Source organism: Pleuronectes platessa, chromosome 8, assembly GCF_947347685.1.
Source record: "Pleuronectes platessa chromosome 8, fPlePla1.1, whole genome shotgun sequence".
NCBI lineage: Eukaryota > Metazoa > Chordata > Actinopteri > Pleuronectiformes > Pleuronectidae > Pleuronectes > Pleuronectes platessa.
This window is the reverse complement of record NC_070633.1, coordinates 27,643,244-27,666,133: the sequence shown is the minus strand read 5'-3', so window position 1 is coordinate 27,666,133 and position 22,890 is coordinate 27,643,244. Positions and strand designations below refer to the sequence as shown.

The following is a 22,890-nucleotide window of genomic DNA, read 5'->3' as shown; positions in this document are numbered from 1 at the left end:
AAGAAACTCCACCTACAGACTCAATCATTATGAATGCAGTTGTGAACCAGTCCAGCAAAGATCTGTGGAAATAAATATGGAATCAGAAAACCAGTTTGTAATCTCCAACTCAGCGGGGAGCAAATCCTCTCTGCAGGAAAAACACATTTCTAAATAAAATCGGATTATTGCTTCGTAAACATTTTAATCCCACAGTCCTCTCTCTGTTTGACCACCAGGGGGCGACGTCACACCACAGTGCGGCTGCTCCTAATCCCCTTCCACCAAAGCAGCTCAATCTCATTACAGACAAATATCTGTGGCATTTGAAAACCCTGCACTACTTCAAGTGTGTGTCTCTCCTGCAGACCCCCCACCCCCCCCCTACCCCTTCACCTGCAGCAGCTCTTATTGTGACATTCAAACCTAATCAGGCAAAGGGCCCCTCCACATCACTGATGGATTCACGAGGCCTCGTCTCCATCACTTCAGTCCCATCTTTTTCACAGGAGATTAGAAAAGCTGCAGCTCCTGATGTACCAACACAACACATTGTTCCAGTTTGTCTTTGGTTCTGGTGCCAGTTCGGGGGACCACTGCGCCTCCACTGGCCGCCGCCACCAGCCACTGAGCAAACATCATTGTGCTGGTTCCAACCTTCGCCCGTCACGGCGCCGTCTCACACAAACACATGAGAGCACGATGGGAAATGTGGCGACTGGAACGATATCAAAGCCTCCCAGTTTAAATCTGCACAGTCCCGGCCACGCTGCAGCTAATGTTCCCTTATAATTGACTTTCTGATGCCAGTGCACTGTGGATGGCCTCTTTGCAGTGGAGCAGCCACTGGGACTCGCTGTGTCTCTGTGCTCTATTTCCATCCCAGTCCAATCCAGTGCAGGCCGCTCAGCCAGTCGGGATCCTTGTAGGTATACGGCAGGGATTATGTTTCACTGGGATTATGCACTGAGCAACAGCTGGCCTCATTTCTCCCACTTCATCCAGCCGTTTCCTCCTTCAAAGTGAATTTAATAATCACACACTCCCGGCTGTGCACGTGGTGACTCTGTGTTATTGAGGTGTGGTCGCTCTGGACGCGTGTGCACGTGACGAAGGTGCAGAGTGTCGGTGGAGGGAGTCGCAGATTGAAGCCGGTTAATCTGTCCTGAATTAGAGCGATCCCAGATTACCGGCAGAGGTCACGCAGGCCCTGCTGAGCCATTTCTACAGACTCAGCACGATAACACATCTTTAATCTATCCTGTTACATAGTTGTGTCGCTTTAATTTTTATTATTTTCAGTGGAGCGGAAACACCCTGAAATCCACTTAACCAGTTAACGTGGAATAATCCCGCCGGCTGCTTCAACCCGAGGAGGTTATGTTCTGTATTCTTGTGTTTATTATTTACAAATGGGCTTTTATTTGGATTTATTTATGGGTTTATTGGCGTGCATAATTTAATTACAGATTAAACGTCCATTGTGTAAGTGAGATAATAAGGTTGTCTTCTCTTTGCCATTCAAGTTAATTTATAGTTTAAAAAGTAGAGATTTGACTGATTAATCTCTTAATTCAGGTCTATAAAGGAATAAATGTTATATAGGTCATTTGACGTTCTCCCAGAAAACCCCAACTTCGAAGACTTGGTTATTAAAAAGTATTTTCATTTTGTTTTATATCCAAAATACAAGGTGAAGCCAAAGCTTCAGTCGAGGATAACAAGCTGGATGAAGCCCTGTTTGGGCTTCAGGGGGTCAAAGGTCACCCGATAACAAGCTGTCAAACTGCCCAGATCTGTGGAGCTGGTTTATAATAAAGCTTTGTCAGGCTTCTGAACGGAGCTGATCCAGGATCAGCCCACACTCCTGCACTTCTACCAAACTTTAGACTGTGTCGAGAGAAAAGCACGACTTTAGAGAATGAATAAGAAGAAATAAGGATGTTCTGATTCAGTTTGTGGTGACTCAGAACGTCAGTGGGTCCATAAACTCCAGGTTTTTTATATTAAGTTTTGCACTGAAGGACATTGTGTTCACGAAAAGCTCTTATTTGAGTTGATATTCAGGTTTTTCTTGCTCCAGCAGCAGCGTCAGAGTCTCTGAGGCTGGAGGAGGACAGTGGGAGCTGAGGCAAATGTTTAGATTCTGTGTTTTCTCAGGTAAAAGAGGCAGATGAGATCAAAGAGCATTGATGTGATCAACAAATCATTCAAAATGATAATTGTTACTTTTTTATGTTTAGCTTCAACCTAATGTTTGTGTTCCTCATCCAAAGCAGGAAATAAGATCTGCACAGAACATAAAAACCTCCCTTTCCCCAGATTCAGGGTTCTGTCTCCAGTTCCCCCCCCCCCCCCCCCCCCCCCCCCCCCCCCCCCCCCCGAGGGGTCGCTCCCTGCAACTTTCTGCTCCTTGTTGCCGGTTAATGAGCCGCTCCTCCTCTGTTTCACCCTCAGAGGAACAGAATTGATAACCCCGGCTGTACAGGAGGAGCAGTAGGTGGAGCGCGGCGAGGACCTTGAGTTTGTGGATAATGGAAAAGCCTCTGCTAACAGCATTCATGAATAGAAGGGGAGCGTTCATCAGAGCGGCCTCTGGTTGTTCAGAGGGGTGCAGGGGCCACAGAAACTGAATAACCCCCCCCACCCCCCTCCCTGTGCCTCTCTTCTCACAGAGCCCCCATTACAGTGAGTTTGTGGACGAGCTGACCGAGTACAAGACCAAGAACCTCCTGGCCGTGCCCATCATGAACGGTAAAGACATGGTGGCCGTCATGATGGCCATCAACAAGCTGGACGGGCCGCGCTTCACGGACAAAGATGAGGAGGTAACATCTGAAGCAGGTTTCAAAACCAAAGTGTGGAAACTATAAACACGTTCTCCTTCGGTTTTCATGTGTTTTCTCCAGAACCTTTTTTAACTCCCTGAACTTAAGAATGATTGTTGTCTATGAGGTTTGTTAGAAAAGCCACAAACTGTAAAAACTATAAACTATAGACTCTGTTGTAATCTCAACTAATATCTTATAATTCCACGTGACGACAAATGTTAAACTACAAAACCACTCAGACTGAATTGGTTTTACAAACTGATATTAAATCCAAATGGGCCAGAGCCAAACTAAATTAATTTGATTGAAAAGAATAAAAAAATTATGACAAATCTGTCGGAGTGTTCTGATCGATTTGTGTGAACTCAAGTGATCCATCTAAAAAGAATTTGGTTTCATTCATCAAGGATCATGAGCCTCGGAGTTTATTAGCTCCACTTAAATATGAAGGTTTTACTGCAGAGGAGAATATGTTGACATAAAAGAAACAGTAAAATCTTGGATCTCAGAAAGTTTAAATTTCTTTATCAACACAGAATTGACGATGTTAAAATCACTTGTCAAATGTGACAGTTTGACACAAGCAATTATCGTCATTATTTCACTCAATACTGGATTTGAAAAGTTTGTCATCTACTCTGACTGAAGCAGAAAACATCAACATTACTAACACATTACATAAAACTGGATATTGTAATAAAAGGATTAACGTTCTGAAGATGTAAGACTCGACCGTCCGTTTCCTTTCAGATCCTGAACAAGTATCTGAACTTCGTCAACCTGATGCTGAGAGTTTTCCACCTGAGTTACCTGCACAACTGTGAGACCAGGAGGGGACAGGTGAGTCCACAGAGCGCATAGGGCTTCATACAACCCTTCATATAACACTTCATATAACCCTTCATACAACCATTCACATAACCCTTCATCAGCCTTGTTCCTCTCAATGGAGATATTACGTCTGTGGAGGACGTTATGTTTTCCGGCCCATTTTATGGTTGAAGGATGGGACATGGGCCAAGGAAGGAATATTCATATTTTATGATGAATATGAACAAACTTGGGCTCTACTGAGTCCTAGTTTAAAAACTTAGGAGCTAGTTTCAACACTGAGCTCAAACTGTTGTGGAATCTGACCTTTGACCTCCTGAGACCTGATGCTTTCAGAATCTGTGAGACAATAATGTCCTTTAGCTGCATTAATATGAATGATATGAGAATGTGATATTGAAGAGGACAAAAGTGCGGCTGTTAAACTTCTGTGTTGATTGGTCCTCTGTCCTGTGGAGCAGGTGCTGCTGTGGTCGGCCAGCAAGGTGTTCGAGGAGCTGACGGACATCGAGAGGCAGTTCCACAAAGCCTTGTACACAGTCCGAGCTTTCCTCAACTGTGACCGCTACTCCGTGGGTCTGCTGGACATGACCAAGACCAAGGTGGGTCCCCCACAGGTACACACAGGTACACACAGCTACACACAGCTACACACAGGGTCAGGCAGCAGCAGGAAAACCAACAAAACCAACAAATACAGGGGTCAACGAGTGGCACCACAATCCTGCCTGTGCTCCACTGATGTCAGGTGACACTTCACACAGCTGCAACGCCCCCAAAGAAATGTGATCCCTCAGATTTATATTCTAAATGTGGATGTGTAAGTAAGATCAGATAAGATAAGAGAATAATCCTTTTCCTAGTCCTACTGTAGAAATGTGCAATATTACACTAGCAAGAGTCAAAAGTAGGCATCAGTGAGTAATAGTGAGTAAAATGAAATACTTAAGGGTAAAGAGATAGACTGGAGGAGGATAAGCAACATTTCAAGGTTTAGATTTATCTTTAAAACTGTGGTTGATTTCACAAAATACACAAACCACATCATATTTTTTGCACAAATAAACTTGAAATCCTGAAGTAACAATTTGAAACCATAGATAAAAATAAATGTGAAGAGTTTTCACACTCACTTCACCACATTGCTCATCAGTTATGTATTTCTGTTTCTGGAACCATTCCCAAGCCAAATGAATTTTGATGAGAATCCTTTCTGTGTTTTTTCTTCTCCTCCTTTGAGAAAACACATCTTCAGAAACTCCTCCGAGGTTTCTTCATCTCATCTCCACACTTTCTTTCTCTCGGTTTATTTTCCCGTTGCTGTTTTTTTTATTCGTGTGTGTTTAAAGAAACAACACTTAAACACCTTCTGATCATCATCATCGTCTCATCCTCACATATCTGTGCTAACTTACAAATTGTCTCGAACGCTTCTCCTCGGCCGCGGCTGTCAGACGCTTCCCAGCAGCTGCCGCTTGATTCCTAACACCTGCTCCGTGAGAACCAACACGTGTTGTGTGTCTGCACAGATGGTCGTCTGCTAACATCACTGGGTTTCATGGGCGTCGCTCCTGAGAATAAACTCAACCAGTCGCTCAGCAGCTCTGAGCCCATATCTGTGGAACCTCAGAGGAGCAGATATCACACGCTCTGTAGAGGCGGCTGAGTTGATCACTTCCAGACAGAATGATGCTGTTTGATGAGGAGAGTGAGTGAATCTAAATAATGAACGAGCAGAAGCAGCTCTGATCCGTTGTCCTGTGATAAATCCTGATGTGTGTGTGTGTGTGTGTGTGTGTCTGCAGGAGTTCTTTGACCTGTGGCCTGTTCTGATGGGAGAAGTTCCCCCGTACGAGGGACCCAAAACTCCTGATGGCAGGGTGAGGACATTTCACCTTAACCACGAACTGTACAGCTGATTCTTCTCCTGGTCCTCTGTCATACCCTGATATCTCCTCTGGCGCCCCCATCAGGTCAAACGCCCCATTGATTCTCACCTATCCACGAGAAGTTACGTCCAAACGTGATAGATGCTTGTGTGAATATTTCTGTCCCGTCTGTTAACATGGATGAGGCGTGGTTTATGACCTATACTGCTGTCAGCCACCAGGGGGGAAAACACAGATTTCACTTTTGGGGAGCTGACATTTTGCTCATCTTTGTAAATATTAAATAATTTTGTCCCTCACGTTGATGTTGCCTCTCGTCCTCTGAAGGAAATCATCTTCTACAAAGTGATCGACTACATCCTCCACGGGAAAGAAGAAATCAAAGTTATACCGTGAGTCTTTGAGCAGTTTGCACACTGGTAGGGGGGTTGGGGGGGGGGGGGGGGGGGGGGGGTGGCCTTAAAGAGACAGGAGCTCAAACCAAGAGTTGGAGACAGAGGCTGAAAAGAGGAGCTGCAGCGATGGACAGTCTGAGGAAAGTGTTTTCTGAACATTAAACCATGAAAACCTTTCAAATTAAAATGATCAGCCTGAATATGAGAGGATATGTCTCGTCTCCTTTAACGATGCTGATGATGATGATGACGTACTGATCGTTGTGTTGTTTGAATCCCCAGGGGTCCTGATGCAGATCACTGGGCTCTGGCCAGTGGTTTACCAATCTACGTGGCAGAGAACGGACTGGTCAGTACGTCCATAAACACCCTATCTCCTAATATTAAAGATTTCTACTGTATCCACCTCCTGATCCTCACCCAGGGAGAACTTTGATGTGTTCTTCTCTGATCTTCCTTTCCACCAAGTTTCAAGTTAAAACATCCAGTTGAAGATATAACCTCCTTGGCCTCTTTAAGAAAATAACATTCTGGGGCTTGAAGTTGTTTTTCATCTTCCATGGAACCTGTTCTTTGTGGAACATCTTTCAATCTGCAGCAGCGTAGTTCATCACTCTCCCTCCTTCAGTTTCCTTCTCTGGCTGAAACGTTTTCTGAGGAACATTAACTCTCTCAGGCTTTAAATCAAACACGATGAGGGCGAGCTGTGTTTCTCCCGTCATCTTCAACACGTTCAGACTTACAACCTGCAGAGAGTTCGACAACTTCGTGTAGTGTTGAGATCCTCGACACCAAACAGCAGCAGATTAGGACGATGAAGATAGGATAAGATAAAATAAGATAAGATAAGATAAGATAAGATAACCCTTTTTTTTGTAATTTTTGATAAACTGAACCTGGAAACAACCAAAACTTTTAATTCAGAACAAAATGACTTTAGCTGAACAACTTTTTGCTGCTGTGCATTGTCCTTTAAAAATAATCTCTATTTCAAAATGTCTTTCCTCAGTCGTCAGTGTTCACGACGCTGCTCAGCCACTCGCTGCCACGATGTAGAATTCTAATCTTTGTGAACGTTGCAATTAATCACAGTGTGCGTTTTCCCAAACCACTGATTCTGCCGTCGCTCGTCGATCCATCTTCCTCCTGCTTCATCCCTCCTCTCCTCGTTCTCCTCATGCTCCATCCCTCCTCTCCTCGTCTTCCTCCTGCTTCATCCCTCCTCTCCTCGTCCTCTTCCTGCTCCATCCATCCTCTCTTCATCCTCCTCCTGCTTCATCCCTCCTCTCCTCGTCCTCCTCCTGCTCCATCCCTCCTCTCCTCGTCTTCCTCCTGCTTCATCCCTCCTCTCCTCGTCCTCTTCCTGCTCCATCCATCCTCTCTTCATCCTCCTCCTGCTTCATCCCTCCTCTCCTCGTCCTCCTCCTGCTCCATCCCTCCTCTCCTCGTCTTCCTCCTGCTCCATCCCTCCTCTCCTCGTCTTCCTCCTGCTTCATCCCTCCTCTCCTCGTTCTCCTCATGCTCCATCTCTCATCTCCTCGTTCTCCTCAAGCTTCATCCCTCCTCTCCTCTCTTCCTCCTGCTTCATCCCTCCTCTCCTCGTTCTCCTCCTGCTCCATCCATCCTCTCTTCATCCTCCTCCTGTTTCATCCATCCTCTCCTCATCCTCCTCCTGCTTCATCCCTCCTCTCCTCGTCCTCCTCCTGCTCCATCCCTTCTCTCCTCGTCCTCCTCCTGCTCCATCCCTCCTCTCCTCTTCCTCCTCCTGCTCCATCCCTTCTCTCCTCGTCCTCCTCCTGCTCCATCCCTCCTCTCCTCGTCCTCCTCCTGCTCCATCCCTTCTCTCCTCGTCCTCCTCCTGCTCCATCCCTCCTCTCCTCTTCCTCCTCCTGCTCCATCCCTTCTCTCCTCTCCTCCTCCTGCTCCATCCCTTCTCTCCTCGTCCTCTTCCTGCTCCATCCTTCCTCTCCTCGTCCTCCTCCTGCTCTATCCCTTCTCTCCTGATGAAAGGAAGCAGGCTTATTTATTTTAGCTATTTTCAGCATCTCGTTTCTTCCAAACCTAAAGAAAATGTATTATTATTTCTCTAATCCCAATTTCTCAACACCTATAATTCATTTTTCTTAAACCACAAAACCAGAATCAACCAAACTCACATTGTAGAAACTCTCCCCTGAACTTTACTCTCTCTCCTTCAGATCTGTAACATCATGAACGCAGCACAAGACGATTTCTTCAACTTCCAGGTGAGATCACTGTCTTCCTTTGTTTCCAGTGAAGCTCTGCTCAAGAGATAAATCACACAACAAAAATGATCAAACTACCGAATAAAAATCAATAAGTCAACACTTTTATTACCCAGTAAAACATGAATCATGCGTTTTTCCGCAGAACGAATTAAAACCCATCCATCAGTTTAATTTGTTTCTGCTTGTAAACAACTCCTCCTCAGTTCTTTGTGCATTTTCCACACGAGAACTCTATAAATTAAAGTGTCTTCTGTGTCAAATTAATATCAAAGGCTCCATAGTTGATTGTGTTCAAAGAGGAAAACACTGGATAATTGATTTGTGAAACAAAGGTCGAGTAAAGAAAGAGTTTTATTTCCACCAGTAAAACGTATTCCTCCGTCCTCTGCACACGAGGATATTAAAGATTGTTTTTGCAAATTAGTGGCTTGATGCTGCAGTTTAGTACATTAATAAAACTGTAATGATGAATGGTATTAAAATATCATCAAGGAGGTAAATGAGAAATGCTCTAAAGATGATTAGTTGCAGGTCACATTTACATTTGTTCACTTTGCAGACGTGTTTGTATGAATGTGATGATCCACATAAAGAGTCTCATTCATTTCATTCATATTATTTCTGCTCACACATTTATTTATTGAGGAAAACGATAAATTCGCTGCGGCTCCACGTTTCCATAAATGTCTGTTCCTCGTTACCTCGATGGACTTAGAGCAGATTTTCCTATTAACTGTAATCAGATTTTTACGTTAAAAAATAAATGACATTAACATGTTGCCGTCAGATTACAGTAATTGCATTGCTCCAGAGTGATGTGAGTAAAATAGAGCTGAGAATAATGAATGGAAATATGACCTTTTCGCACCATAAGAGAAAAACCAGAGCCCGATCAGGAGGAACCATAATAACCATAGTCCCACCTTCTCCGCTCTGCTTGGTTTAAACTGGTTTCCTCAAGGTTGTCCCAGTGTCTTATCTTTATTATCCATGTTCCTAATAAAAGTGGTGGTTAAAGCCAGTTTCCCAGAGCCGGTGACCGTTACTGTCCGAAACGTTAACGAGGATAAAACACTGTTTTATGCTCTAATTAAGTTTGATCCAAATCTCAGCTTCATTAAGTCCAGGACTTATTTTGTGATGTCTTGTGTTTCACTTCATATTAATTTCAACCTGCTGCCAGATTCCAAACGTCTTCATCAACAATTAATAATAAGAAATATAGGCCTTACACTACATTAGAATTATTTTGTTATGGTTTTAAATATGTTTCGGTAGGTTTGAATCATGGTAATGTTTATTTAACACTCATTCCATCGTGCTTTATAAATACATGTTTGGTGGCAGGTTATATTTAGTTCTTCTCTTCTATGTTTTCCATCTTTTCCAGCTTCATTATGTTTTTCTTCTTCTTTAATAACCTGCACAGATCTTTGAATGAAACAATTAATCTCAAACTCTGTCAGACTGAAAACATTTCCCTGCATTATGATTTGGCAGATTTCCATTCAGACAGTAAACTTCTATCTATAGTTCCTCTAATTTAAAAGTATTGACTTCTACTCCTACCACAGCCTCGTTTTATTTTTAAAAACCTTTTTCCGCTCTGAAGCTAAAGTGCAGCATCACACCGGTCGAGCTTCTATTTTTAAATAAGTGAGGCGTCAACATCCGCTGCAGCAGATTTTAGAAGCAGGTGAATTATTGATTCCTGAGTTCACGTTACATTTCTGTCACGTTTCTGCTTCTGCACCAGAGGACCAGATATTTAAAAACACACCAGTTTGATCTCAGCTGAAGCAGCAGCAGTGTCAGAGAGTCATGTTGGGGATTAATGCTGATGTTGAGCCGTGTGTGCACAGAAAGAACCTCTGGACAATTCTGGATGGACCATCAAGAACGTCCTGTCTCTGCCAATCGTCAACAAGAAAGAGGAGATAGTGGGCGTGGCCACGTTCTATAACAGGAAGGATGGGAAACCCTTTGATGAAATGGACGAAACGCTGATGGAGGTGCAGGCTTCGTGTGTGTTTGTGTGTGTGTGTGTGTGTGTGTGTGTGTGTGAGTCATGGGTTTATAAATACACTCGGGCCATTCAGAGCATCTGCATTATTTATCATGGGGCCTGGAGGCTTCTCTCTCTCTCTCTTTCTCTCTCTGCTCCTCGGCTCAGAATCCAGTTAAAAACACAACATGACAGTTTGGAAATCAAAGTATTTTCACGAACCATTTTCTTTTTCTGACATTCCCTCATGAACACGATGTGATATTTGGCAAAGATTAACCGCAGGAAGCGTTTTGACTTGATGTCTTAAAACAGCACGTGGTGACTGTGGTGGAAAGTAACTCCATTAAAGTACTGGAGTAGTATTTTGAGGTACTTGTACCTCAGGCAGCGAACAAGCATGGAAACTTGCAGAGCACATTTTCCTCCCAGTTGAGAATCACACCATCAGATGTGCTCAGTTTGCTGCTCACGCTTATTAAGACATTTCGAGCAGTCGGGTGAAAAGTCCCGACAGTTCTGAGCTTGTTAGTTAGAAAATGTTCTTGTTCTTCACTTGAACTTTTCTGCTTGAAGCAAATTAGAAACATTTCAGAACCAGTAGGTGCTGGTTCCTCTGCACATTGGGATTATTACATTTCTTTCAGACACATGTTTCAGGGAACAAGATATTAATAATCTCTCTCTCTTTTACACACACACACACACACACCGGCTGTGTCCAGTCTCTAACCCAGTTCCTGGGCTGGTCGGTGCTGAACCCCGACACCTACGACCGGATGAACAAGCTGGAGAACAGGAAGGACATCTTCCAGGACATGGTGATGTACCACGTCAAGTGTCGCAAGGACGAGATCCAGAACGTTCTGGTGAGTGAACACATGTGGAGGAGAGACACCTGGTTTCACCTGGTAAACACACATATCAATGTGGTGTTACCAGAAACGTGGTTTTAATGGTAATATGGAGATAAACTTTTGAATTGAAGCTTCATTATAGATAATATTTTTCAGAAAATAAGGATTTTTGTATTTTACACCCTGCAGAGTACTTGACTCTTTACAGAAAAAAAGATTATTTCAAATATGATGAGACATTATAATAACTTCATGAAAAGACTAATTTAATTTATCTCTTCACTGTTGTTTTCATGAGTTTCTTAGTTTGAAAACGTTTCTTCAGAGGAACAAGGAGCACATTTCATGTCCATATGAATCTAAGTCATGAAAAAATGGATCTATTGATGCAAAACTAGTTGTGCTTCAAGTGCATGAATGAAAGAGGCAAAAGAAAATGTTAATGATCGACAACAATAAGACATTTTGACAGAGACCAAACGTCACTACCAATTCTGCCTTAATCTGTTTCTAAATTGACAAAATCATTCAGCATCCTTTGTATATTTTACCTTATATATTAAATTAAAAAGGGTTTTATTTCATTTTCCACCATCTTTTAAATCAGAGGCTTAAATGAAACCTCTGTTGGACCATGATGTTATTTTTAAATAAACACAATAAAGAGTGAAGCAGCAGACACTAGCGATAAGGGGAATGGAACCCTCAACCCCGGCAGGGTTAGTGCCTTGCCTCATCCCTCTGCTTGATGCGATATAAACAGGAGGTGAGAATCATTTATAAAGTGAAATAAGCTGTCGGCTTTTGTATGAGGTGATTTATCAGCATACAGAGCGACAGACACAGAGAAGAAGAGCGACGACCTGCTGTGACCTCACATCAGGAGCCGGCTGATTGATGTGAAAGGCGTTTTCATCAAGGTGAAGAGTCGATGGTTTGTGTTTCCCCAGAACACCAGGGAGAGGTGGGGGAAGGAGCCCGACGAGTGCGAGGAGGAGGAGCTGCAGGAGATTCTGGTAAACCACAGAATATCTTTCACTGGTTCCACGAGATCAGCAGATGTAGTGAAATCTGAAGTAACTTCTCTGAATTGAATATTTCCTCCAAAGCAACATGATTCTGTGTCGGAGGAAAGAAGAGTTCCTGATGATTCAGACACAAAGACCGACTCCTGAAATCTACATTATGATTTTAATATCCGTCATCTTCTGTCCACAGACGGAGATTTTGCCGAACTCTAAGAAATCGGAGATCTTAGAGTTTCACTTCTGCGACTTTGAGCACAGTGAACTGGATCTGGTGAAGTGCGGAATCCAGATGTACTACGAGCTGAAGGTGGTGGACAAGTTCCACATTCCCAGAGAGGTGGGGACGTGTTGTGGTGAAACATTTAAACATTCAAGATATCATTAAAAAAAACATTCCCTGCAGAGAAAACACATTCACATCTTCATCAAACGTGGAGAGAGTCTGTGTGCAGATTGCAGCTCGGAGGATGTTGACAGGCAGGAAGTAGAAAGGGGGGAAGAGCTTCCTGAAATAGTCTCAGAATACAGAGTCTACTTCCAGGAAGTCAGGCTACAGTAACATCATGAAGGCGATGAAAGGAAGGAGCTAGAAAAGCTTCTGTAGTGAAGCAGGTGAAGAATATTGGAATTAAATCATTACCACAAGATCATAGTGTCGTGATGTGATTGAACTGAGGTCAGTGAAGAGGAAATTTAATGAAAATCAAATGTAAACATGAGAGAAATCAAAAACATGATCCTGGTATTACACAGTAAAGATTAACTTTGCTTTTACAGCAGCGAGGGGGAAAGTAAAACAAACATAAATAATGAAATTATCAATAATGTTTAAAAATAATATTCACATTGTGAATGGAAAGTGAAAGAAAAAGAAAATGGCACAACCAGGAAATGAGAAGAATTAAATGAGGTCACACCTGAGTGCGTCTGTGTGTAGTTGTCGAAAATATGCAACTACTGGTATCTGTAATTTCAACTGTTGTAGATTAACAACCAGTTTGAACACGTTCTGCTGAGTCATGACTTATTGTTTCTGGTCCAATAATAAACTGTGCCCTGCAGGTGCTGGTGAGGTTCATCTACTCGCTCAGTAAAGGCTACAGGAGAATCACTTACCACAACTGGAGACATGGATTCAACGTGGGACAGACGATGTTCACTCTGCTGATGGTCAGGGAAACTCTGTCCTCCCTCCTCTTCCTCCTCTTCCTCCTAATGAGTCATCAATCCTTCACCTCCTGCTCTCCAGCTCCTCTTCCTCCTCCTCTCCTCCAGTAAATCCTCTTCACCTCATCTTTCATCTTCCTCCTCCTTTATATGTTCTGTGCATGTGGTCATGAGGTTTGATTGTGTGTGAGTGTGTGTGATTGTGTGTGATTGTGTGTGATTGTGTGTTAGAGAGAGCGAGGAAGGAGGAGTATCCGACAGATGATGAAGTGTGTCTGCAAACGATGAAATGAGTCAGTGTTGCATGAACTGGTCGTTAATGAGAAAACCAGCGAGTGTTGTTATGTTTCTATGTGTGCAGCCGGTTATTGTTGTCTGTTATCTGCACTGGTTTTTGTGTCTAGAACTGACTGAACCCTTAACATGTGTGTGTGTGTGTGTGTGTGTGTGTGTGTGTGTGTGTTCTCAGACAGGTGATCTGAAGCGTTACTTCACGGACCTGGAGTGTATGGCCATGGTCACCGCCGGCTTGTGCCACGACATCGACCACAGAGGAACCAACAACCTCTACCAGCTGAAGTAAGAGCTGCATGTGTGTGTGTGTGTGTGTGGGGGGGGGGGGGGGGGGGGGGGGTGTTAATAAACTGAGAGGTGACAGGTTCGATCCCTGAAAAGCCAAACTTAGAATTGAATTAGTATTATTGAAAAATTATAGAAAAGTTTCTTACAGGAGGTATTGATCTTTAACTGGAGGATCTGGGAATTGAACCACTGACATTCAGGCTCGTGGACAAACCCGCTGTACCTCCCTCACACAAAGCTTTAGGATCAATGGATCAGATTTACTGTAGTTCGACCAAAAGACCTTTTCTGGGTCTGGATCAAACTGATCCTGGTTCTTTTCGTTTGTTTGTAAACACTTTTTAAGAAAGTTTAGACCAATCACAGAAAGAAGAGTTGTTTGACTGCGTTAGTTTTGTGTAACACAAAGACGACTAAGTGTGTTTGTGGTTAAGTGGTTTTCTGGTGGATTTAAGGTTCTTTGGATTCAACAAACAGAGGAAACGTGAGTCAGTCGTGATGATTAGCTTCAGGGTTCGTTAGAGAAAAGAGAATCAGGGAAGCTGAGGCGACCAGTGAGCAACCAGTGGTTTACATGAAGTCACCGGCAGAGTGAAGACAAGTTCCTCTCAGTGATTTGTCTTCGGTCTGTCCTCATGTCTCCTGCAGTCCGAGGACAAACTGCTGCTGCCTGTCAGATCTAATCTATATGAACTATAATAAACTGAGGTAAAATACTCAGATTACAGATTATGACCCAATTTCCTCCAGTTTGAGTCGCGTTTGTTCAGAAGCTTCCTGACGTTTTGGGCACCAGACGGTTGTGGTGGTGGTGGTGGTGGTGGGGGGGGGGGTGACGCTGTGTAATTGACTCAGAGTGACAGCAGCCACTCCTCTGGGCTGCAGACGAGCCGACCTCAGCTCTTTGGGTGAAGCTCGCGTCAAACACCGGGAACATCAATGAGCGGATATTGACCAGATACGCCTCCAGCTGCTCTGCTCCACCTGCTGATGGATGAGCTAATGAGCGCCGCCATTAGCCGTGGACGCAGCGGGGGGGCAGGCCCACCCTGGGATCCCCACGCATGATTCATCACAGTGTAACCTCCCATCATGCTCTCTGGGTGTGTGTGTGTGTGTGTGTGTGTGTGTGTGTGTGTGTGTGTGTGTTCAGGTCTGCTAATCCTCTGGCGAAGCTTCATGGCTCCTCCATCATGGAGAGACACCATCTGGAGTTTGGAAAGACTCTGCTGAGAGAGGAAGTAGGTGGCAGCACCAACACATGAGCACCTGAGCACCTGAACACTGGAACACAATGTAGTACAAGCTGTAAATATGAAGAGGGGACGTAATATGAAATAAAACATGATTTCCCCCAAAAGCCTTGAATCTCTGTCCAGTGGAGTAGAAAGTATTTTGCTTTTATGATCCACTTACTGGGAAAGAAATGAAGGCTCCAGTTAGAATCGTTTCCCTCCTTTAGAATCTTTTTTAAATCTCTAAAGATCTATTTTCATAGGAAATTATGTTTTTATTTCCCATGATTCATTCTTCATATTTATTTATTTTAGTCATATTCTACCTTCTGCCTTTTCTTTTTTGTTTCAGTCATTGAACATTTATCAGAACCTGAACCGACGTCAGCACGACACGGTGATCCACCTCATGGACATCGCCATCATCGCCACTGACCTGGCGCTCTACTTCAAGTCAGTATTATTATTAATAAGAAACATATTGTTTACCCTTCATTACAGAATGGAGCGTTTGATGAGGACAAAACCAACGAGACTCGTGTGTTGTGTTTCAGGAAAAGGACGATGTTCCAGAAGATCGTGGACCAGTCCAAGACCTACGAGAACTGGAACGACTGGACCAAGTACATGATGCTGGAGACCACGCGCAAGGAGATTGTCATGTAGGTACAAGCACTGAACACGGGGAGGAGTACACACACGTACACACAAATACACACACACAAGTCACTTCATGTCAGCCGGTGCCTTGTGCTCCTACAGGGCCATGATGATGACGGCCTGTGACCTGTCTGCCATCGCCAAGCCGTGGGAGATCCAGAGCAAGGTACCACTCCTCTGTGTGACCTGCAGGTTTCACTCATAGATCAGAGTCGTATCTGTAAAACCTCCTCACAGCTGCCGTCCAGATGTTTGTTGAAACAAGACACACCCACGTACACGGGCTCGTGGAGCGGCTCGGCCACAGAATGACATCCTGTCAGCGGCGCCGCCCGATGGCCTCATGCATCAACAGCAACCTGCTGCTGTTTATTTCCCCCCCCCCATTACGAGGCTCACTATATTATTTCAGGGAAGGATAATACACACGTCGCCATCGAGGCTGCAAACAGGCGAGTCACTGTGATTTCTTTACCTTTTATTTCTCTGCAATCCATCGAGCACAGGAGCCGTTTCTCAGCTGCTTCACATTCTTTTATGGAAACATAAGCTGGAAACTCAATCGCATTGTGTCCATAATAAAAAGCAGTAATGGTAATTTAAATCACATCCCTTCCTCCATTTGGCAAAAACATATATAATGTGATCACCTCAGGCCTTGAGGGATTATTCTGTTTATTATGCTCCACGTGTAATGAAGGAGCTCGAGGAGACTTCACTCTAAAGAGTCTCAACCTGAAAAAGAAAAGGAGCGCTGAGCTGTTTCAACATGCATCACTGAAGAAGCTGGTGTCTTTCTTAATTTCTCCTTCTCGCTCAATCACTTTCAGCCTTTAAAAGAAAACACAATGATTCACGTTTTAACCCCGTTTAGATTATTGTGTTATTTGTTGTGTCTCATATAAAATGCAGCTTCATGAGACCTGATCCTACTTTGCATTATTTGTGTTTTTACTGTTGTGAGTCTGTTCCTGCTTCAGTTGAGTGACACACTCGTCACGTCACTGTCCAGTGAACGTTAAGTTAACATTTTCACGTAGTATAATAAACATCTATTAAATTCTGGTATGTATTTATCTGAATTGGGATCAGAAGGATGTTGCTGTTCAGCTGTGGCCTTCAGAGAATAAGTGAAGGGAGCCCCAAGGCATCATCGGCCAATTAAAATGTTGGCTCGTTAATATTGTGGTTAAATTAATGGACCTCAAACGGCCTCATTACGTCGGAGGTTGGTTTGGTTCACTGCTCGGGACCGAAATACTTTTTGGCTGCAACCTTTTTCAGAGTAAAGATATCATCAGTCAAACCAGTTTGGAACAGAAGCAGAATTCTTCACCTCAGTTCTCATCAGTAACCAAGCCTTCTCCGTGTTAGTGGATGGGACATGGGATCTAAAAAGTCAAAGTACACATCCAGTTAGTTTTAACTCCTTATTCGATGATATAAAAACAAGGTTAAATGTCATGATTGACAGCTCAGACTAACTCTTGATTGGTCGGCGTCTCTCGACACCTTTGGCACAAAATGGCAGCTTTCTTTTCTGGGATATTTCGGCTTCACTTCTGGATAGTGGCCGGGAGGTGGGGACACGTCATCCATCTTTATCTCCAGTCAGCTGTTTCTCACTTCTGGGGCTTCATCTCTCGAAATATTAATTGCTTCCTAATTCGAGGGCTCCGATAAATGTGTCCCTCCACCTCCTGCCCGACATATCCCATGATTCATTGCGCTTCAGTGACGAACCTCTTTGCTATATCTTTGCTACAACTACGATCATGTGTCGTGAGATATTCAACATAACTTCTGATTATGACCGTATCATTTATTACAACAAATTGATGCTTTATTTTTCAAACCCTGAACAGCAGCTGTTGGATTATTCCACCTTTTATATTTGTTGGACAACGAGTGGGTTTTCTTTTTCCTCGACTTCACCTTGGTCTGCTCCTGGTGAGTCAGCTCTTCATCCCACACACACTGACAGGAGACCAGCAGCAGCAGCCTCCTGTGAATTCTCTTCTAAAAGTAGTTTGATAACCAAACTCCTCTCGTCGGAGATGAATTCCTCCCTGAACTCAGCGGCTGGATGTCGTAGCTGCAGAATGAAGCCGTCCGATTTCCACCTTCTGCGACGATCTACATCAGTCACTTGACGATAGAAGCTAAAATAAGCTGCTAGTTTAAAACGAGCCTCTGTTATATCTCTGGTTTGTGATTTAAACCGATAAGACGATTGGATTCTCGTATAAAAATCATATAAATTCAGATTTACATGGATGATAGATGGACGTCCCTGAGATGTTCTGCAGAGACGAAGGCTTGAGCTGCTCTGAACTTGATGAAGTGTTGCTCTGACATTTTTACAGCTGATATTTTATTTTTGACTCGGTTCCACTTCCTACGCACAGAGACTCTGTGCTGCCACGGCCTCGCGGTGATTGTTCTCCCTCTAACTGGCTTGATGACTAACCCCTTTTCTAAAATGAGGTTTTTCTATAGTGAAAGCTAAATTCCTCATATTATTCATCCCGCGTTTTCTCCATTTCTGGTTTGTGAGGGCAGACGAAACGAGCTTCATCCCATCAAGGCACAAAAAGCCCTAAAACTGCCGGGTGAGCAGTGAATAAGATTCTCATTTATGGGACGCTGAAGCTTTACAAGGGGATTTTAACAACATGGACGGGAGCTTTTCCTGCTCAGTAAAAAGCTCCTGAGCATCGAAGAGGAATCGTGCTTCAGCTGCATCTTTCATGACTGACTGCCACTAACAAAACATAACTGGAAGTCTTTTTGGTTTTTCTGTTTTATATAATTTAACTCCAGGAATTCTGATCAAACAAACATGGAATGAATGGATAATGAACGTCTGAAAATTACTATAAACTGTATAATTAATGTTGAATCGAAAACGTATAAGGAACTGTATGGAGTCTTATTGAGCTTATTCATATTGTCACATATTTGTGTTCATCCTCTGAAAGCTAACAGATATGGACAAAATGGCGCAGTAGCAAAATAAATCCTGGGGAGGCAGTGTGGTTAATCTTTCAAGCAAGACCAAAATGAGACACGAGGAAGAATTGGTGTATCCTGTGATTTTAAGATGGACTTTGCGAGTTGCTGAGAAATAAACATAAGACGCACAATTATCACAACCTCCTCCCCCGTCGCCATGTTTGTTGTTGTTCAGAAACACTGCCCACTAGTGGATGAGTGATGCATGGACAAATCTTTTCTTACGTAAATGCAGCTGAGCCGTGTTTCCAAACCACTGAGGACCATGAACTCTGTCATTTCATTTACCACAATTACTCTGCAGCATTAGACAAAGTCGACTCGAGGATATTTTAATATGAATTCTTTCTTTTCTACTTTGACCCCCACCCCCCTCTAGGTGGCGCTGTCTGTCGCTGCAGAGTTCTGGGAGCAGGGAGACCTGGAGAGGACGGTTCTGGAGCAACAGCCCATTGTAAGGACACATTGAGAGGGGGGGGGGGGGGTATTGTAGTGGCTAAAGTCCTCATCTGCTCCAGGTGTGCTGCTCCTCCATGACCTCTGACCTCAGGGGAGGTCATTAGATATTAGTTGAATGATGAGATTTGAATATATGAGAATAGACAGAATGGTTGTAAACACATTATTAGCGCTTACTTTGTTTTATTAGTTTTATTAATGAGGAAGAAACGAGAATAACATTTATCGACTCATTCAAATTAAGGCTCTATCTTTATTTTTCCACATCTAAGTAGAAAACGTGAGGAAACTAAAGATGCTGGAGTAAAGCACTGATTCTGTTCGGTTTAATCAGACGCAACAAACTTCCCCCGGATCCGTCGTCACTGACTGAGAAAACTACTTTCACCCAATTTGTACAAAAGAAATTCAAATGTTCAGAAGCGTCCAATCGGAACCCGGAAGCCAAATAGTTTCCTTTAATACCTTAAAACAATCTGCACGCTCCTAGTTTCACGTGTAAATAAGACTTTTGAATGAACCATGTAAATCTGCTTTATCTTGAAATGAGCAGTTGGCTTCAGATTGAACCTGAACGTGAAGCGACGCCCATTAAAAAGACAGCAGAGTGAAAACCTGTCAGAATTGTGGGAAAGTTCTTTCAGGTCTTAGTTGTTCAACTTCATTTCCTGATGAAACGTGGTCGAGCGTTAACGCCTTCGTCGAAGTCTTTTCTTTTCGACGGCTGGTAAAACACAAACTGGTCTAAATGAAGAAGTTCTCCCTGCTGACGCTGTGGAGCTCCGAGCTGTGGGAGGTGGGAGGTGGGAGGTGGGAGGTGGGAGGTGGGAGGTGAGGGAGCGTTTCACGGATCTCCTCGCTCGTCTGTGTCCGGAGGTCGTGAGGGAATGAAGCAGAGGGATGAGAGGGAGCCGGGGGGGGGGGGGGGGGGGGGGGGCACACTGACCGCTCTTTACGTTTCACTGCTCCAGATAATGGTCCAACGCTGCGGCCACGGGGAATGAATCTGTCTTCTCCTCTTTTCTTCTAACTGCGTTTTTTTCTTGTTCTCCTTCGAGTCTCGTCTCCATCCTAAATTCAAACCCGAAGGAAAACCCTGTCCTGTCTTAATTCCCATAATTCTCACGACTCCAGTGTCGACCCACTGTCCAACTTTAGTTTACTGGCACAAAAAATTAAAAAAAATCACAATTAAATTACTTTGTTATATCCAGGAAAGGACAAATAACAAAAAATAACTTGAAATATTTATCACACAAATGCTTGCTCCTAAACAAAATACAGTTTCTGTTATTGATCATGAATATTGTTCATTCCCTTGATTCACATTCTATATATTATGAATGTATTGGTGTTTTAATTCATAGTTATTTATAATAGAGTTAAAAAATATCAACATTAGTGACAATTCCTCATCAGTCCCACATCTGAGTCGTGTCTGTCTGTGGAGATCAAACCCGTTTCTCTCTCCTCTCCAGCCGATGATGGACAGAAACAAATCAGAGGACCTGCCCAAGCTTCAGTGTGGTTTCATCGACTTTGTCTGCGCGTTTGTGTACAAGGTCAGACACACACACACACACAAAGACACACAAACAGACACTGCTGAGACCCTGTAATTCCAAAGATCAAAGCTAAATTGTGGGTTATTTCAGTCTAAAGTTGATCACACAGACTGTGAATATAGAATCTGAAGCCAGATAACAAAACATAGAGATGTTTTCTGTCATTTAAATTCCTTCTCATCACACTGATGTTGATAAACTCGGTTTTATTTAGTTATTTGACGGTGAGTCTGTTTAACAGATGATCTAACATCTGCATTACTGTGCAGATGTTAGATCATCAAAGCACAAGATGGCAGCTTCTGTATCCAGGGTAGTTTATCTTCAGCTTTGTACAACAAGAAGAAGAAAGAGGTAGAGACGCGTCATCCATCTTTATTTACAGTTATTGATCTAACCCAACTTTTTCTAGGGGGGGGTTGTCTATTTCTATTTTCAATGGAATTACCATAATTGTCTTTGTTCTCACCGTGTGAGACTCATTTGTCTGTGTCATATCCATTATTTAATAAAAACGAGCTGCACTTCTTGTGTACTTGTTATCGTCCGTGAGATAAATCGCTGTCGACTCGTCGTTCCTCAGGAGTTCAGCCGCTTCCACGTGGAGATCACCCCCATGCTGGACCGCCTGCTGAACAACAGGAAGGAGTGGAACGCCCTGAAGGAGGTGCACGAGGCCAAAGTGGCCGCCATCGAGGCCGCCAAGAAGTCCAAGGAGGAGGAGACGCAGAACGCAGCGGGAGCCAAACAAGGTGGGAGGCTCTCAGACGCAGGGACCCTCAGAAACAAAGCATTAGTCTCCATGGGGGGGGGGGGGGGTAAATGCCTCAGAGCCGAAACGCTCCACGCGCCAAATCTGAGCCACGTAGAGCGGGACATTTATTCCAAACCTGCAGAGACACACTCATAAATGCACAGTTTTAGAAATTATTAAATGCGTTGAATAAATTTTTTCTTTTATCGCTTTGACTGATAATGAAATAACTTCCTGTTCCCTTCTTCTCCTCTTTCTTTCCTTGCCTCCTGCAGCGGGTGCAGCCCAGTCACAATCAAAGACTTGTATTCTCAGCTAAAGATGCTCCGACTGCACCACATCCCTTTTCCACATGGTCGAGGGTTTCCTCGAGTTTCATCCTGAGATGTTTGAAACGTACGGTTCATCGAGAGGACAACCTCTAACTTCTGAGAACTCGCTAAAGTCGTCTCAGCTGCTTTTACTGAAATCTGCTTCCTCCTGCTCCGACACCGTGTCACTCATTAGCTGCTTCACTGTGTGTTCGGCTGTTTGTAGGAAGCTCCGACATCTCACATGAATCCCAGCTGCTTGAAAATGAGAAATCCTGCATTGAAAATGTTCTCGTGTGCAACTCGAGTGCTTCTAGTGTCGGCTCCTTACAAGCGTTTCCAATCCACCAACCAGAGGAGCTTCTAAAAACAGTCCCTGCTTACACAGCAACCCCATGCACGTCTCTTTAAAGCCATTATAATGCTGCTCTGGCATAAACTGAAACCAGCAGCTGCCTGAAAAGCTCCGCTGCAGAAACTGTGGAAACTGTTACAGCAGCAGCAAACCGTCAGTTCTAAGAGTCTGTGACAGTCGCTGCTGAGAATCATCTGCAACTTTCTAATCTGTGTTTAATCAGCGAATGTTTAAACCAGTGTCTCCGGGAACCAGACTGGACATTCCTTCTGGAGCTCAGGCTTTAAGATAATATTTAACACATCTGAGTCACAGCTTCAGAACGTGACTGAAGCACATTTTAACTTTAATAATGGTGAGAATCAAAAAAGATCCAAGACAATCAAAGAGTAGCTGCAGTTTCAGTTTGAAATATTTGCAGAATATTCAGTATTTGCTTTCAGGGCCTGTCAGGGGACCGATGTTAATATTATGGAATTAAAAATTCCTTATATATGTATCTTAAAAAGAATGTCATTCATGATTCCTTGGATACTCTTTGTCAAACCATAACAACAAAGAAACGTAATTAAGGCTCGATGCTTTACAGTTAAACCATAAACCAAAAAAACCTTCACTAAACACAATCAGATATAAAGAATTTGAAAGATAATTTTGAACATAAACATATTTTAACCTAAGATATTAACATACATCTTTTCTCCATTGTTTCTTCTGTAAGGT

The 22,890-nt window shown here is 43.4% G+C and overlaps 1 protein-coding gene across 1 annotated transcript in view; it reads left to right on the top strand.

Annotated features, from left to right (window-relative positions):
- The window catches only part of pde6a (phosphodiesterase 6A, cGMP-specific, rod, alpha), a 25,004-nt gene extending 3,184 nt beyond the window's left edge, over nt 1–21,820 (top strand). Inside the window, exons 3-23 of the mRNA XM_053429209.1 lie at nt 2,655–2,807; nt 3,561–3,650; nt 4,103–4,243; nt 5,447–5,521; nt 5,858–5,922; nt 6,208–6,274; nt 8,124–8,171; nt 10,037–10,186; nt 10,905–11,048; nt 11,987–12,052; nt 12,255–12,401; nt 13,127–13,234; nt 13,701–13,810; nt 14,967–15,054; nt 15,401–15,501; nt 15,603–15,710; nt 15,811–15,874; nt 19,103–19,177; nt 20,661–20,744; nt 21,331–21,499; nt 21,777–21,820. Coding sequence (XP_053285184.1) covers nt 2,655–2,807; nt 3,561–3,650; nt 4,103–4,243; nt 5,447–5,521; nt 5,858–5,922; nt 6,208–6,274; nt 8,124–8,171; nt 10,037–10,186; nt 10,905–11,048; nt 11,987–12,052; nt 12,255–12,401; nt 13,127–13,234; nt 13,701–13,810; nt 14,967–15,054; nt 15,401–15,501; nt 15,603–15,710; nt 15,811–15,874; nt 19,103–19,177; nt 20,661–20,744; nt 21,331–21,499; nt 21,777–21,820 — 2,097 coding nt within the window. The remainder of the gene's footprint in view (nt 1–2,654; nt 2,808–3,560; nt 3,651–4,102; nt 4,244–5,446; nt 5,522–5,857; nt 5,923–6,207; nt 6,275–8,123; nt 8,172–10,036; nt 10,187–10,904; nt 11,049–11,986; nt 12,053–12,254; nt 12,402–13,126; nt 13,235–13,700; nt 13,811–14,966; nt 15,055–15,400; nt 15,502–15,602; nt 15,711–15,810; nt 15,875–19,102; nt 19,178–20,660; nt 20,745–21,330; nt 21,500–21,776) is intronic.
- The last annotated feature ends 1,070 nt before the right edge of the window (nt 21,821–22,890 follow it).